This window comes from Medicago truncatula, chromosome 5 (genome assembly GCF_003473485.1).
Source record: "Medicago truncatula cultivar Jemalong A17 chromosome 5, MtrunA17r5.0-ANR, whole genome shotgun sequence".
Classification (NCBI taxonomy): Eukaryota; Viridiplantae; Streptophyta; class Magnoliopsida; order Fabales; family Fabaceae; genus Medicago; species Medicago truncatula.
Genome location: NC_053046.1, coordinates 10,249,180 through 10,264,993, shown reverse-complemented (window position 1 = coordinate 10,264,993; position 15,814 = coordinate 10,249,180). Strand labels below are relative to the sequence as shown.

At 33.7% G+C, this 15,814-nt stretch overlaps 2 protein-coding genes across 2 annotated transcripts; both read left to right on the top strand.

The window, feature by feature from the left end:
• The first annotated feature begins 4,553 nt into the window (after positions 1-4,553).
• On the top strand, positions 4,554-6,513 carry LOC11413490 (probable carotenoid cleavage dioxygenase 4, chloroplastic). The gene has a single exon (XM_003612412.3). It carries the CDS (start codon positions 4,590-4,592, stop codon positions 6,327-6,329), a length of 1,740 nt encoding a protein of 579 aa, XP_003612460.1. The 5' UTR covers positions 4,554-4,589; the 3' UTR covers positions 6,330-6,513.
• A 6,736-nt stretch (positions 6,514-13,249) lies between these two features.
• On the top strand, positions 13,250-15,344 carry LOC11416550 (probable carotenoid cleavage dioxygenase 4, chloroplastic). Its single transcript, XM_003612411.3, has one exon. It carries the CDS (start codon positions 13,372-13,374, stop codon positions 15,106-15,108), a length of 1,737 nt encoding a protein of 578 aa, XP_003612459.1. The 5' UTR covers positions 13,250-13,371; the 3' UTR covers positions 15,109-15,344.
• The last annotated feature ends 470 nt before the right edge of the window (positions 15,345-15,814 follow it).

Sequence of the window (15,814 nt, the reverse complement as noted above, 5' to 3'; positions counted from 1 at the left end):
CCCGACACCGACGCTAATTCGACGCTAATTCAGTGTTAGCGTCGGCTTTTGCCCTATTAGAGTGGGTTTCTGGCCGACTCTAAAACGCTGTTTTCTTGTAGTGTCTATTTATTTCAAGACATGGCTATATCAATTGATTGGCCAAATTCAGCCATCAATTTTGCATGCGTTAGAACAACTTAATTAAGCGTTTAGAACATGCATGCGCGTTTTTTAAATAAAATGGTATGTGTAAGATATTTTTATATTAAAAGATAAAATAAAATCGAACTATTTTCATATAAGTTTGTTTTTAGGAATATTTTCATATAAGTTAGAAACTATTAATATTGAATAACTTATGGAGATAATATTTTTTGTTAAAACAATAGGGTGAAAGCATCAAGTGATAGCTATAACTTCCCAACTAAGTTTAAATAGGTTGTTTAAAAAAACTCTCCCAAACCGTTTCACAAGTGTGTATGTTAGTAGATAAATGCAAATAAGTAAATCCAAATAGACATAAAGCCAAGTACCCAAATTGATCATGACTTGATTAAAGGAAGCAAATCTAATTAAATGAACCAATCTAATTAAAATAGCTATACATTTACTCTCTCCTGTCATATTTATAAGTAAAAAAAATATTTTTAAGCTTATTGAATAATTAATGTATCTATTCACATTTATAGGTCAGATACATTAATTATCCAATGAATCAAGCAAATCATAGTAACACCTAGAACAAGCAACCTAAGCCATAAAACTTTCAGTACATATAAAATCAATTAACAATGGGGCTACTTGAAAAAAAAACTACTCCAAATCAAGATCAGTACATTACATTCGTTTTAGCAACCTAGTTTTATCATGATATCAACATTTTTTTCCCCAAATCAGTTTCACATTCATCTGCACGTTTACTCTCTAGAATGGAATTTAAACAAGAGTTCTTCATAATACTTTTATATTCAATTAAAGACTATCACAAGTTTGAAACTACAAAAGTATGTGTAAATTATTGTATATATATTTTAAAAGTTTCCATTCAACATATTTAACATGTGTATGTACAACCTACTTAGTTAGTTCATGATTGAAAAGGTAGAACTGCCACAAAGCAATTCTTAATTTTTCAAGTAGTGATTCATGTGGTAGCACTTCAGTTTCCATATGATACACAAACTTGTACAAATCATTCTGCATGTAATTAACCCATAAACATGCCATTCCAACTATCAACATTTCTTTCATTTCAAGTCGTTTCAAACACCATTTTTGCATCTCTTAGTATCAAACTACACTGCACCTGATTTTGAATCCTTTTACAAAGCCTTGAAATCACCAAGAACCTCATAGAAATGACGTTCCCTACAACTGTAGATATTTTGTTTATGTTTAATGGATCGAGGATCGGTAGGGACGGAGACATAAGATAAAACTCTGCATGGTAGGAACGTGGACGAGTTATTTTGTGTGATGGGACCTCAATATAAAGTCTTGCGGGGGCACAAACAAACATTTAGGCGCACACACATAAATCAAAAAAATTAAAAGATAAATAAAATAGTCACATCAATCAATATCAATTTAATCATTTTATTTTAAATTTTGTTAGCTTCATAGCTGTGTGTCTAAATGTGAGGTGTTGGTCCTGTGACCAAGTAAGAGTTTCTTCCGGAGTATAGTTTGAGGAACTATTTTGTTTTGACATTATATGTCGGCTCCATACTCATGTTATTTATTATTTGTAAAAAATAAATACTCACGTTTTTATTATGGTTAAGAACCTCTCCATTTAGCAAAATAGGTGGTGTTTGCACTTTGGAGAGAAATAAACACGAAAAATAGATGGTGGGTCATACTACTAAATCACTAATTATTTTATTTTATTTTTCTAAAAAAAATGTATCTTTATTTTATTTTTTAAAAAAAATTGTGTCTTTATCTCTCCAAATGGTAGAAATGGAGAGAAACATAAATAAGAGGATCCTAACTCGTTTTTTTGGTAAAAGAAAATACTCACATTATTAGTTGTTTTTTTTAAAAGCTAAAATGGAATTTATACTCACATTATCTATTAGTTACTAATGTTAATTTGTGTTTTTATTACGTTAATGCATATAAATTACAAACAATATTTTTTCTAAATTTTTAATTAAAATTATTTTGATTTTGGATAAAATTATAGATATAGATAATAGATATATAAAAAAATATAATATAAATTCTCATCTTTTTGAATAACACCAATAAAATAATTTTTTATAGTCAAATTGTTTAAGGGTATAATTAAAAGTGAAAAGTCAATTCAAAATCATGCATTCTCTTTATATAGTATACATGAACCAAACAATTTAGATTTTTTAATTTTAAAAAAAAAAAAAAAGATAGTTTAACTCGGTGTTACATAGGTTTTCTCCGGCGCTATATTTTTTTGGAATAATTAAGGGGTTACACTATTTAACATTTCATTTTCTCTATCTTTGATTTCTCCGACACTTATTTAACACTTCATTTTCTATGGTATCATCAATCTATCACTAGAGATGTCAAAAAACCCTAATCTAAACTAAAAAATGGGTTAATTGACTAATCAGTTATTTGACCCATTTTTAAGAGTTCTATCACTTATATCACATCATTATCTCTTATCTCTTTTTGTCTTAAGCTGTATACACATTTTGAATATTTTCCTATTGAAGTGTCTATCAAATATTTTTCATATAAATAATAGATTGATTGTTATTTTTTTTTATTTTTTATTAGAGTAATTGCTAACTTGGAGAAGAGTCATGTATAGTTTACAATTAGGTTAAATGATTTTTTTTTTACAAAGGTTAATTGATTCTTAAAAATTATTTAAAACATTGTTGACGATCCACAACCACTGTATTGTGGTCAAGTAGTCTAATGGCTAAAGCTCACACAATTAAATTCTGGAGAAGTGGAGTGTCTGGGGTTTGAACCCCAACCCCTGCATATAATATGCAATATCCCTACCAACTGAGTTAAGCTCACGGAGATCCACGCCACTGTATTTAAGTAGAAGTTCATGCATGAGATTGTAACATGAGTTACATTATCGATGTTGATTAAAAAAAATACACAAGACAAACAAATATTAGTTGAATTAAAAAACATAAAACACACTAATATTGGTTGGCTTTTTGTGTCAAATTGGCATCGATTGGTTCACTATTGCAGTCGTGCGTACGAGTAACACCAATAAGCTTCTACTTATGGTCCATATATATGTGATACTTTCCCAATTCCCATCCTAATTACACAACAGTACTAACTTTTTTTAACGTCTTTAACTTTTTTTTGTCAAATAGTCTAGTGGCTAGAGCTCACACAATTAAATTATGGAGAAGTGAAGTGTCTGGAGTTTAAACATCCTCCTGCATATAATATGTAATATCCTACCAATTGAACTAAGCTCAAGGCAATACATCTTTAACTTTATTAAAAGCTAAATTGCTCATAATTGCGCAAAATTAGTCTATCAAGTTTGAACTCAATTATATGAATGTGGTCCCTCTTGCACCATTTCTATGTTATTCATTGATTTAAATGCTGAAAACATGATTTTTTTTTTTTTTTTTTTTTTTTTTTTAGAGAAATGATATTTCTATGTTAAACATGATTTGTCACAATTTTTTTTACTGCTGAAAACATGATTTTTCTATGTTAAACATGATTTAACTGCTAAAAACATGATTTGTCGCAATTTTTTTATAACTTTCTTTCTCATACTCACATGTTTTTATCCTCTCTCTTACTTTTTCTTTCTCTATTGTTTTTGACCAATAAAAAATAAAAAAACATGGTTAACATCAGGGTCGGCCCTGTGCAAGTGCATCAAGGACCTTGGCATAGGTTCTGAACCTAAGAGAAGCCTCAAAATTTGAAAAAAGCAAAAAAAAAAAGAAATTGTACCTATGCTTAAAATATGTCACTAAATGTCATTTTTTCCATACATAAAAGTCTGAAAGACAGCAATTTTGCTGTCAATTATGCATTATCCAGGGGTAAATACCTATTTGTATGTGGGTAAAAGTCCTACTCAAAGCATTACTCATATATTTAACTGCTAACTATAGGTGGTGTTAGATTTTTTTTAATTATTTTTAAAATGAAAAATTGCAAGATTATAACAGGGCCTCCGAATTATCGAAACGGCCCTGATTATCATCAAAGTTGTCATTAAATAGATATATAAATATCATTGTTTTTTTTTATCAAGTTAAGGTAAAATGTAATAGACAGAGCTCTCTTAGTAAGTTTAAGAATTTCTTCATTTTTTTACATGAAACAAATCAGCAGCAATATTACTAGTTCATGTTACCACTTAACATACAAGCCAATCAGCACAACGTTCTATAATAAACTTGGCACGTCAGAAAGCATGTCTCCTAGTAATAATTCAAGTAAAGGAAATAGTAATACCACCAACCATCAATAATAGTACGTATTTGATTTTTTTTTTTCTCATGCAACGTACACGATAAGTATCATACCTCCCTCCTTACCTAAATCACAATTTCCTCACTCTTTCACTGCAACTCTTACTATCTCCTCTCCAAAATCCACTTTACCTTATCAACATGGTTCCCAAACCCATCATCATAATAGCATGTAAACAACCACCCACAACTTATATCCCTCAATTTAACACAGCATCCGTCAGAACCAAAGAAAAACCTCAAACATCACAACCTAAGACACTAAGAACCACCCCTACAAAAACTCTTCTTGCTCTTCTCACCACCACCACCCAAAAACTCAAAAACACAAACAAAACACTACAAACATCATCAATCTCAGCACTAATACTCAACACACTCGATGACATCATCAACACCTTCATAGACCCACCAATAAAACCATCCGTAGATCCAAGACATGTTTTGTCCCAAAACTTTGCACCAGTCCTTGACGAACTCCCTCCAACACAATGCAAAGTCATTAAAGGCACACTTCCACCGTCACTTAACGGTGTTTACATAAGAAACGGACCAAACCCTCAGTTCCTTCCACGTGGACCTTACCATCTCTTTGACGGTGACGGCATGCTTCATGCTGTTAAAATCACAAACGGAAAAGCCACACTATGTAGCCGTTACGTTCAAACCTATAAATACAAAATCGAAAACGAAGCTGGTTACCAAATTCTCCCAAACGTGTTTTCTGGTTTCAACTCGCTTATTGGTTTAGCGGCACGTGGATCCGTGGCTGTAGCACGTGTGTTAACTGGTCAGTATAATCCAATTAACGGCATTGGATTGATCAACACAAGTTTGGCTCTGTTTGGCAACCGTCTTTTTGCTTTAGGAGAATCAGATCTTCCTTATGAAATCAAAGTTACACCAAACGGTGATATCCAAACAATAGGCCGTTATGATTTTAACGGCAAACTCTTCATGAATATGACGGCGCATCCTAAAATTGACTCCGACACAGGTGAATGTTTCGCTTACCGCTACGGTCTCATTCGACCTTTTTTAACCTATTTCCGTTTTGATTCAAATGGAGTTAAACACAATGACGTTCCAGTTTTCTCCATGAAAAGACCTTCTTTTCTTCATGATTTCGCAATTACAAAAAAATACGCTTTGTTCGCTGATATACAGCTTGAAATTAATCCTCTTGACATGATTTTCGGTGGTTCCCCGGTAAGGTCCGATCCATCGAAAGTTCCAAGGATCGGAATTCTACCTCGTTATGCTGATAACGAGTCGAAGATGAAGTGGTTTGATGTTCCTGGGCTTAATATTATGCATTTGATAAACGCATGGGATGAGGAAGATGGGAAAACAGTGACAATAGTTGCACCGAATATTCTCTGCGTGGAGCATATGATGGAGAGATTGGAGCTTATTCATGAAATGATTGAGAAAGTGAGAATTAACGTCGAAACGGGGATAGTAACAAGACAACCGTTATCAGCAAGAAATCTTGATTTGGCAGTGATAAACAATGAGTTTTTGGGGAAGAAACACAGGTTTATTTACGCGGCGATTGGGAATCCAATGCCGAAGTTTTCGGGGGTGGTGAAGATAGATGTGTTGAAAGGGGAGGAAGTTGGGTGTAGGTTGTATGGAGAGGATTGTTATGGTGGTGAGCCGTTTTTCGTGGCTAGGGAAGATGGTGAGGAAGAGGATGATGGTTATTTAGTGAGTTATGTGCATGATGAGAAGAAGGGAGAGTCAAGGTTTTTGGTGATGGATGCTAAGTCTCCGGAGTTTGAGATTGTGGCGGAAGTGAAGTTGCCAAGGAGGGTGCCTTATGGTTTTCATGGATTGTTTGTGAAAGAGAGTGACATCACGAGGTTGTCGGTCTCCTAGGATGAAGCATAGTTTGTCTTGTTCTAAGACATACCATTATTGTCGTTTATACAGTAAAGGTGAACAATCATTGCCACAAATGGGTTTGAACAAATAATTTGTTGTTAGGCCGGTTAATGCTACATTACTTATAGTAAGGAATGGAAGGTAGAGAATTTGTATATTTAACTGTTTGGTTTATTATACTATATCCGTAGGTAGTTAAAAGTACACACTAGTAGCATTTGATGATTCACCAAAAATAGAAAGCAGCATTTGATATATACAGCCAGATCTCTTAAAGCTTAATGTGGTTTAATGTTTTTCATGGAACGGGAGTACGGAACGGAAGAATTTTGCTTTCTCCGTCCCCAAATTTGATTGGATTCAAGTATTCCAACCCCATCCTAATGAACTTGCACTATATTTTTTTCAGAGTGACAGCGAGAAATATTATCCCCAACATATAGCGAATGAAGTGCAACCGTTGGATCTTGTGATTAGTGAAAGAAAAAAAAAAGTTGGTGGAAGTAAAAATGAGGGTGTGCTACAATAATTATGTGGCTGTCGTGAATATTTCGTGGATTTTTCTTCGCGTAAAGTAGCATTAACCAATACATACTGGGGGCTTCTACAGTGCAGTCAAAAGACTGACTTTTTTAGAAAAGTTATTTTGTTTAGCCAATAGTATAACGTCGATGTCATGTCAGCTAATGTCATGTTGGTAGACCACTCTAGAACTAAACTTTACCTTATTACAAATTAGTCATCGTACAAAATATTAAGGGAAATTTCAATCTTAGTGTACAAATGAGAATCTATGTTTATTTTGATTTAATCTGGGACACAATTGGAATAAGTAAATATATAATGAAATACCTTATGGACAAATGCGCAATACACCATATAATCTGACGTGAAATGAATTAAATACACAAATGCTCAATGATTGACCATTTAACTTCACTAGAAAAGTCATTTTCATGACTTCACAATAGAATTTTCTATACTTACTAATTACAACGAATATTCTTATCATGATTGCATCACGATTGATGTGGCATTTATTTCCGTTTTTATCTCCCATTGGCATTTCTTTTTTATTTTATTTTTTTGATATACCCATTAGCATCTTCTGTTATTTATATCTCTCTTTTATCTTCCATAACCTTCATCCCTTACACATGGCTGGCCTAAGGACCAAGCCACCAAAGTGAGGGTTTTAGACCTCAAAATTTTGAATTAAAAAAAATCCTCAAAATAAGTCAATTTAATTATAAATATATAATATGACATACTTTCTGATGATCAATATTTATCTATCTTAGTTGGTCAATTTTAAGGCATCAAATACTTTTGGACTAAAGTTCAAATCTTAGATTCAACAAAATTTGATTTATTATGCTTTTAATAAGCATTTTTTTTTTAAAATTCAAATTAAAGACTTCATTATAAAAAATTTGCTTTAAATCTCTTGACATGTTGGACCGACCCTGCCCTTACATGACATTTATATCATTGCCAGCAAAAATGAACTCCCATCACCCCAGAAGAATATCAAATGATATTAGTGATCGGTGGTGGACTAGTGATTCTATTATTTTTTTAATACTTTTGAGAAAGAAACTGGAAAACGTGCAAATAGCTTTCATGAAATTTTCGCCGGTGCATGTCTTCTTGACATATAGCATCCCTCTTTTTTTAAAGAAAAAAAATATTAAAATATGTAAAAAGTCAAAACTACATTGTTTTAAAACAAATTGAGTAAACAATTTGTTTAAGGGTTTGCCTTACCTTACAATAAAAAATTACCATATAAATGTAACTTAAAAAGTTATTTTAAGAGTTCTAATCTAAGAGAGGTAAAAATGTAAGTTTGATGAAATCATTGTGGGTTGGGAGATGGGTATTAGTGTCCACGATACCCTCCCTTGTATTTTATTTATATTATTGTTAGCCTATATTTTATCTGGTTTATATTCGACAAGTAAAAGAAGGTTTAAAACTATAAAATTCTCTAAGTACATGATTGGAAGTTGCTGAATTCGAGAAATATTAAGAACATTGGACAGAAGTCGCAATTCGGCAGGCAGTTAATTTAGTAAAGAAGTTGGTTTCAACTATCCATATACGTGGAAGACATGCAGTTTCTTGTCGAAGAAATGTAGTTTTTAGCAGTTTAGTTTTGCATATATTGCGTCCATATATAAATTGTAGTTTTTCATAAGAAAAATGGGTCACAAATCATTTATATAATTCTAGCACTCAAAGTACCAGCGTTTAGAGAAAAGAGTCACATAATGTATGTAATCGGATTTGTTGAACCACTTTTATTTTAATGCAATGCAATTTACATTTTCTTTAAGTTTCTGCATTTAAACTTTTAAGTCTTTTACTTGCATTTGCTTTACTGCTTTATGTCGAAAGACAATTATTTTCATACAAAAACAATTTTATTGATCTTGTTCATAAAGCAAACTATGAAATGATGAACATTCATGTATTTTTTGGAAAAAGATTGCACAACATGTCCTAGAATTTCTGGTTTGATCATGCTTGTAATAATCAAAACTAGTCTTATTGTTTACCAAAAACACTAGTAAACAAATTGGCACGCTTAGTGGGACCATGTTTGTGCAATTTTTGAAAGAAATTTCCATAACTTTAAAATATTTTCTAAGTGTTCTTGTGAAAACTGTTTCTGAAAATTTGTGATTGTCTTTAGTAAACTTTTTTCTGGAAAAATATTTGTTTGTGCATGCATTTAAGAAATGGTAAAACTTTAAAAGAAATGACTTGACCTACCAACAGTGGTACTTCTGCATCATCACAGTCTTCTTCACAAGAATAATTTCACAAGCATATGCTCTAACAGTTGGTGTCAGGGTGTCAACTGCCATGGAATCAACTATGGATATGCCAGTTTCGACAGAAATCCATGCAACAGTGTCGACAACTGCTGCTGCAATGACACAATCTGGCGTGGGGGCTTTTGTGCCACCCTTTACTACTAGTATCCTTGTGACTACTAGTATTCTTGTGTCTCCTCATACCCAGATTAGGGTTAGATTGGATGATAAGTTTATAGTCATGCAAAACTTCATTATACCCATTATAGGTTTATAGCCATGCAAAACTTCATTATGCCCAAATTAGGGCTAGATTGGATGGTATGCCAACATCAGTGATGGCAGGTTTAGAAAATAATGCCTCCATATTGGCCGATAATGTAATTCTTTTCGCACCATATAATGCAAATATACCCTCAACCTCTAGTGTTCCTGGTCGAAATGCTCCACAAACTTTAACCACAAATTCCATGATGACTTTAAGACAACAAATGGATGAGAGCAATCATGATATGGTTAACACAACAAATTGGTACAATTTTTAATCATTTGATTCAAAACACAAACCAAAGTTACCAAGCTTTAACCACTCAAATGGGGTGAATAACAAATTTATTTCCCCTGTTCAGCCTATCCATCAACAGATTCCACCAGTCCAAAATCCTAGACCATTGCAAATTGTCGAACATATGATTCAAAGACAACAACCCTTGCCTCAACCCCAACCTGTCGAACCAGTAGTCCAGGTACAACTAGAAGTGATTTTGGTAGATAAGAATAATGATGTTAATGAAGTTGTTAGGAATGTCCAACAACAAAACTTGGGGGAAAAATAGTAATATAGCCAATTTGGTCTAAACCATTATTGCTCAAAATGGCCTGAACATAGGTTTACATAGGGCTAACTTTGTTTCACCTCTTTCAGAATATGTCTTGCAAACTAAACTTCTCAGAAATTGGAAAATTCCTAACTTTACTAAGTTTGCTAGTGATACCAGTGAATCTACTGTCGAACACATTGCACGTTATTTGATTGAGGCATGGGATATATCAAATAATGAGAATTTGAGATTAATTTTTTTTTTCTCCAAATTCTCTAACAGAGAATGACTTCACTTGGTTCATTACCCTTCTACCATATTCAATTCAGCATTGGACTATGTTGAAAAGAGTATTCCATGAACAATTCTAGATGGGCCAAACTAAGATAAGTTTTAAAGAATTGACTAGTGTTAGAAGAAAAACACTTGAATCTATTGATGATTATTTAAATAGGTTTAGATTGTTGAAGGAAAAATGTTTCACTCAAGTCCTAGAGCATGAGTTATTCGAAATGGCTCTCAATGGCCTAGACTATTCCATTAGGAAGAAATTAAACACTCAACAATTAAGAGATATAGCCCAACTGACTGATAGAGTTCGACAGGTTAAAAGAGAGAAGGCTGAAAAAGCCAGAACTCATAAATATCATAAAAAAGATAAGGTTGCTTATGTCGAAATTAATGACAGTGACCAAGAATTCGACATATCTTATGAGGATGTCGAAGATTGTGAGGTTAATGTTGTTGAGCTAAAACATGGACCTCCTTATACATGTATATTGTTGAGGCCATCTGATGGGAAGAATCCTGTTGAACCAAAAAATGAAAAATATGTTCCTAAAACCTATACATTTGATGTAACCAAATGTGATGAGATTTTTTATCTTTTAGTTGCTGATGGTCGCCCAAGGGCCTGAAAATTGCACCATTAGAGCAACAAAAAAAGAAAGGCTTTTGCAAATTTCATAATTTTGGGACATAAAACCTCACAATGTGTTCTTTTTTAGGGATCTGGTTCTCTTAATTTTCTTCATGCGGTGGGAGAAGGGGAAGGAAAATAGAAACAAGAAGAATGTGTTTTTTTTATTTTTAATTCAAATTTTGTTATTTTAATTGATTTTATAATTGTTTTATATTTAAAGTGGATTGAAAAAATATAAAAGCATCCATGTCAGCGTGCCATGTGGAAACTAATTAATTATAAAAGTAAAAAAATACACAACTAGCATGCCATGTGTGTAGATTCTTTTGACATATATAAACGAGGGACCGAAAGTATAAGAATCTCAAATGATAAGAACAAAATCTAATTTTTTTTTTTTTTTACAGAAACTAAAATGAAATTCACTCATATTAGAAGGACCAAAAGCAGTATTAACCCATAATTTATCTTCATGGTTACTCACTAAAATGGAATTTATTATAATACTTTTATATCTATATCTATGCAATTAAAGACTATCATAATTCACAACTCTGAAACTACAAAAGTATGTGTAATTTTTTTTTATATTTTAAAAGCTTCCATTAAGTATCTTTAACATGTGTATTTTCAACCTACGTACTTAGTTAGTTCATGGTTGAAAAGGTAGAACTACCACAAGCAATTCTTAATTTTTCAAGTAGTGATTCATGTGTAGCACTCCAGCTGCCATATGATACTCAAACTTGTACAAACCATTCTGCATGTAACCCATAGACATGGCTTTCCAACTATCAAACATTTCTTTCCTCAAAAAAAAAAAAAAAAAAAAAAAAAACTATCAACATTTCTTTCATTTCAAGTCGTTTCAAACACCATTTTGGCATCTCTTAGAAAATGTAAAACTGTCCTTTATCTCTACCCTTCACATCTCCTTGAAATCACCAAGAACCTCATAGAAATGCCTTTCCCTACAAGCACCAAAAGTTTTCGCAGATATTTTGTTAAAAACTGTAGATATTTTGTTTATGTTTATTGGATCGGGGATCGTTGGGGAACGAAGACGAGTTATTTTGTGTGATGGGACATGGATATTTTGACATTATATGTCGGCTCCATATGTCAAATACTCACGTTATTTTTTGAGTAGTGATATTTGAACAACTATTTTATACAACTTTTGGTGACAACTTCTTTTTTCTCTCTTTTCATTGGTTAAAATTAATGGAGAGAGAAAAAGGAAGAGAGAGAATAAAAGGATAATGTGAATATGAGAGAGAAAGTTGTCAAAAGGTTATCACAAAGTTGATGTACAAATATCATTTCTCTTTTTTTTTTGTGACAAGAAATACTCACGTTATTATTTGTCAAAAAATAAATACTCACATTATTAGTTAATGGTGTTAATTTGTTTTTTTATTTTATTTCGTTAATGCGTATAATTTACGAATAATATTTCTTGTGAAATTTTTATTAAAATTATTTTGGTTTTGGTAGGGATAAAGAATACAAGTTCATGCATGAGATTGTAACATAATCGACGTTGATTAAAAAAAAATACAAGACAAACAAATATTATTAGTTGAATTAAAACATACTAATATTGGTTGGATTTTGTGTCAAATTGGCATCGATTGGCTCACTATTGCAGTCATGCCTACGAGTAATACCAATAAGCTTCTTCTACGTACTTATAAAGAGTGTTACCAGTATTTATCAAAGTTTCGAATAATTTCTCAAATATTTGTCTACCATAGACCATATATAATATGTGATAGTAGTGATACTTTCCCAATTCCCATCCTAATTACACAACATTAGTACTAACTTTTTTTAACGTCTTTAATATAAAACAAATATTCACTGTATTCGAAATTTCGAGGCACTCTAGTATATCTCAATTCTCAACAATGAAACTTAAAAATAAAAAATAAAAAAACTTAATTTCACTTTATTAAATTACTCAGGATTGTGCAAATTTAGTATATCAAGTTTGAACTCAATTATATGAATGCGGTCCCTCATGTATCATGATTTAGGTGTACGCTTTCATTTGAACCACATGAATGTATACAGTATACTTGTTTGTAATAGTATCCCTTATCCTCTTGCACTATTCTTGTGTTATTCATTGATCTGACTGCTGAAAACATGATTTTTTTAGTTTATTAAGGTTAAAATGTAATAGACAGAGTTCTTAGTAAGTTTAAGTTTGTGAATCTCTTCTCTTTTACATCAAACAAATCAGCAGCAATATTACTAGTAATAAACGTGGTGTGTTGGAAATGAGTAATAATTCAAGTAAAAGAAATACCACCAACCATCACCAATAGTAGATATTTGATTTTTTTCTCATGCAAGCAGTACACAATAAGTATCATACCTCCCTCCTAACCTAAATCACAATTTCCTCACTCTTTCACTACAACTCTTACGATCTTCTTCTCCAAGATCCACTTTACTTTATCAACATGGTTCCCAAACCCATAATAATATTAACAACTAAACAACCACCCACAATTCCTATCCCTCAATTTAACATAGCATTCGTCAGAACCCAAGAAAAACCCCAAACATCACAACCTCATGAGACACTAAGAACCGGTTCCCCTGCAAAAACAAAAACTCTTCTCACCTCCCAAAAACACAAAAACACAAACAAAAGACTACAAACATCATCAATATCAGCACTAATACTCAACACACTCGATGACATTATCAACACCTTCATAGACCCACCAATAAAACCATCCGTAGATCCAAGACATGTTTTGTCCCAAAACTTTGCACCAGTCCTAGACGAACTCCCTCCAACACAATGTGTAATCATCAAAGGTACACTCCCGCCGTCACTTTACGGTGCTTACATAAGAAACGGACCAAACCCACAGTTCCTTCCACGTGGACCCTACCATCTCTTTGACGGTGACGGCATGCTTCATGCCATTACAATCTCAAACGGGAAAGCCACACTATGTAGCCGTTATGTAAAAACCTACAAGTACAAAATTGAAAACAAAGCTGGTCACCAACTTATCCCAAACGTGTTTTCTGGTTTCAACTCGCTTATTGCTTTAGCGGCACGTGGATCCGTGGTTGTAGCACGGGTGTTAACCGGTCAGTATAACCCATCTAACGGCATTGGATTGGTCAACACAAGTTTAGCTCTGTTTGGTAACCGTCTTTTTGCTTTAGGAGAATCAGATCTTCCTTATGAAGTCAAACTAACACCAAACGGTGACATCCAAACAATGGGCCGTTATGATTTCAACGGCAAACTCTTGATGAGTATGACGGCGCATCCTAAAATAGACTCTGACACAAGTGAATGTTTCGCTTTCCGTTATGGTCCCATTCGACCTTTTTTAACCTATTTCCGTTTTGATTCGAATGGTGTTAAACATAACGACGTTCCAGTATTCTCCATGAAAAGACCTTCGTTTCTTCATGATTTCGCCATTACTAAAAAATATGCTGTGTTCGCTGATATACAGCTTGAAATGAATCCTCTTGGCATGATTTTCGGTGGTTCTCCGGTGAGATCGGATCCATCTAAAGTTTCAAGGATCGGAATTCTACCTCGTTATGCTAATGACGAGTCCAAGATGAAGTGGTTTGATGTTCCAGGGTTTAATATTATGCATACGATAAACGCATGGGATGAGGAAGATGGGGGAACAGTGACATTGGTAGCAACGAATATTTTGTCAGTGCAGCATGTGATGGAGAGAATGGACCTTATTCATGCCATGATTGAGAAAGTGAGGATTAATGTCGAAACGGGGTTAGTAACAAGACAACCATTATCAGCAAGAAATCTTGATTTGGCAGTGATAAACAATGATTTTTTGGGGAAGAAGAGTAGGTTTGTTTATGCAGCGATTGGGAATCCAATGCCAAAGTTTTCGGGGGTGGTGAAGATTGATGTGTTGAAAGGGGAGGAAGTTGGATGTAGGTTGTATGGAGAGGGTTGTTATGGTGGTGAGCCGTTTTTCGTGGCGATGGAAGGTGGTGAGGAAGAGGATGATGGTTATTTAGTGAGTTATGTGCATGATGAGAAGAAGGGAGAATCTAAGTTTTTGGTGATGGATGCGAAGTCGCCAGAGTTTGAGATTGTGGCGGAGGTGAAGTTGCCGAGGAGGGTGCCCTATGGTTTTCATGGATTGTTTGTGAAGCAAAGTGACATAACCAAGTTGTCGGTGTCGTAGGGAAGGCATAGTTTGTCTTCTTTTTTTATTAAAGGGCATGGTTTGTCTTGTTCTAAGATACAACTATTGTTGTTTATACGGTAAAGGGGAACAATCATTGAAACAAATGGGGTTTAAACTTTGAATAAATAATTTGTTGTTAGGGACGTTAAGGCTACATTCCACTTATAGTAAGGAGAGGAAAGTAGAGTATTTGATGTATATATATACAATTATGGTACTTAAGTGCTATTCGACGTATAACTAGATCTCTTAAAGGACATATAACTAGATCTCTTAAAGGGTAACGTGGTTTAATGTTTTTCATGCAACGGAACGGAGCAGAGACACATTTGGCTTTCTCTGTCTCCAAATTCGATTGAGTGGTGATAGATAGACCACTCCATGTGGCATACCATCCTTATACACCCCATATGGCAGGGGCAATTTTGCCATTTAACAAAAAAGAAGGGATAATTTTGTCCAAAGGTCAAACAATTTTGTCAACACATTCTTTCTTCTTCAGACCCTTCTTTCTTCTCCCTCATCGGAACCACCACCGGCCACCGTCGTCAGCCGTTTTCAACCTCAAATCTCCCCACCACCGTCGCCGTCATCACCCTCAAACTTCACCCGCACCATCGTCGCCGTCAGATCTAACAACTTAAGTCTGTCTTCGACCCCCGTACGTCCACCGTCGCTCCCCACCACAGTCGCCGTCGTTCAT

Bases quoted from the DNA above. Each gene is read 5' to 3' on its own strand.
- LOC11416550 (XM_003612411.3), top strand. From the start codon at position 13,372: ATGGTTCCCAAACCCATAATAATATTAACAACTAAACAACCACCCACA.
- LOC11413490 (XM_003612412.3), top strand. From the start codon at position 4,590: ATGGTTCCCAAACCCATCATCATAATAGCATGTAAACAACCACCCACA.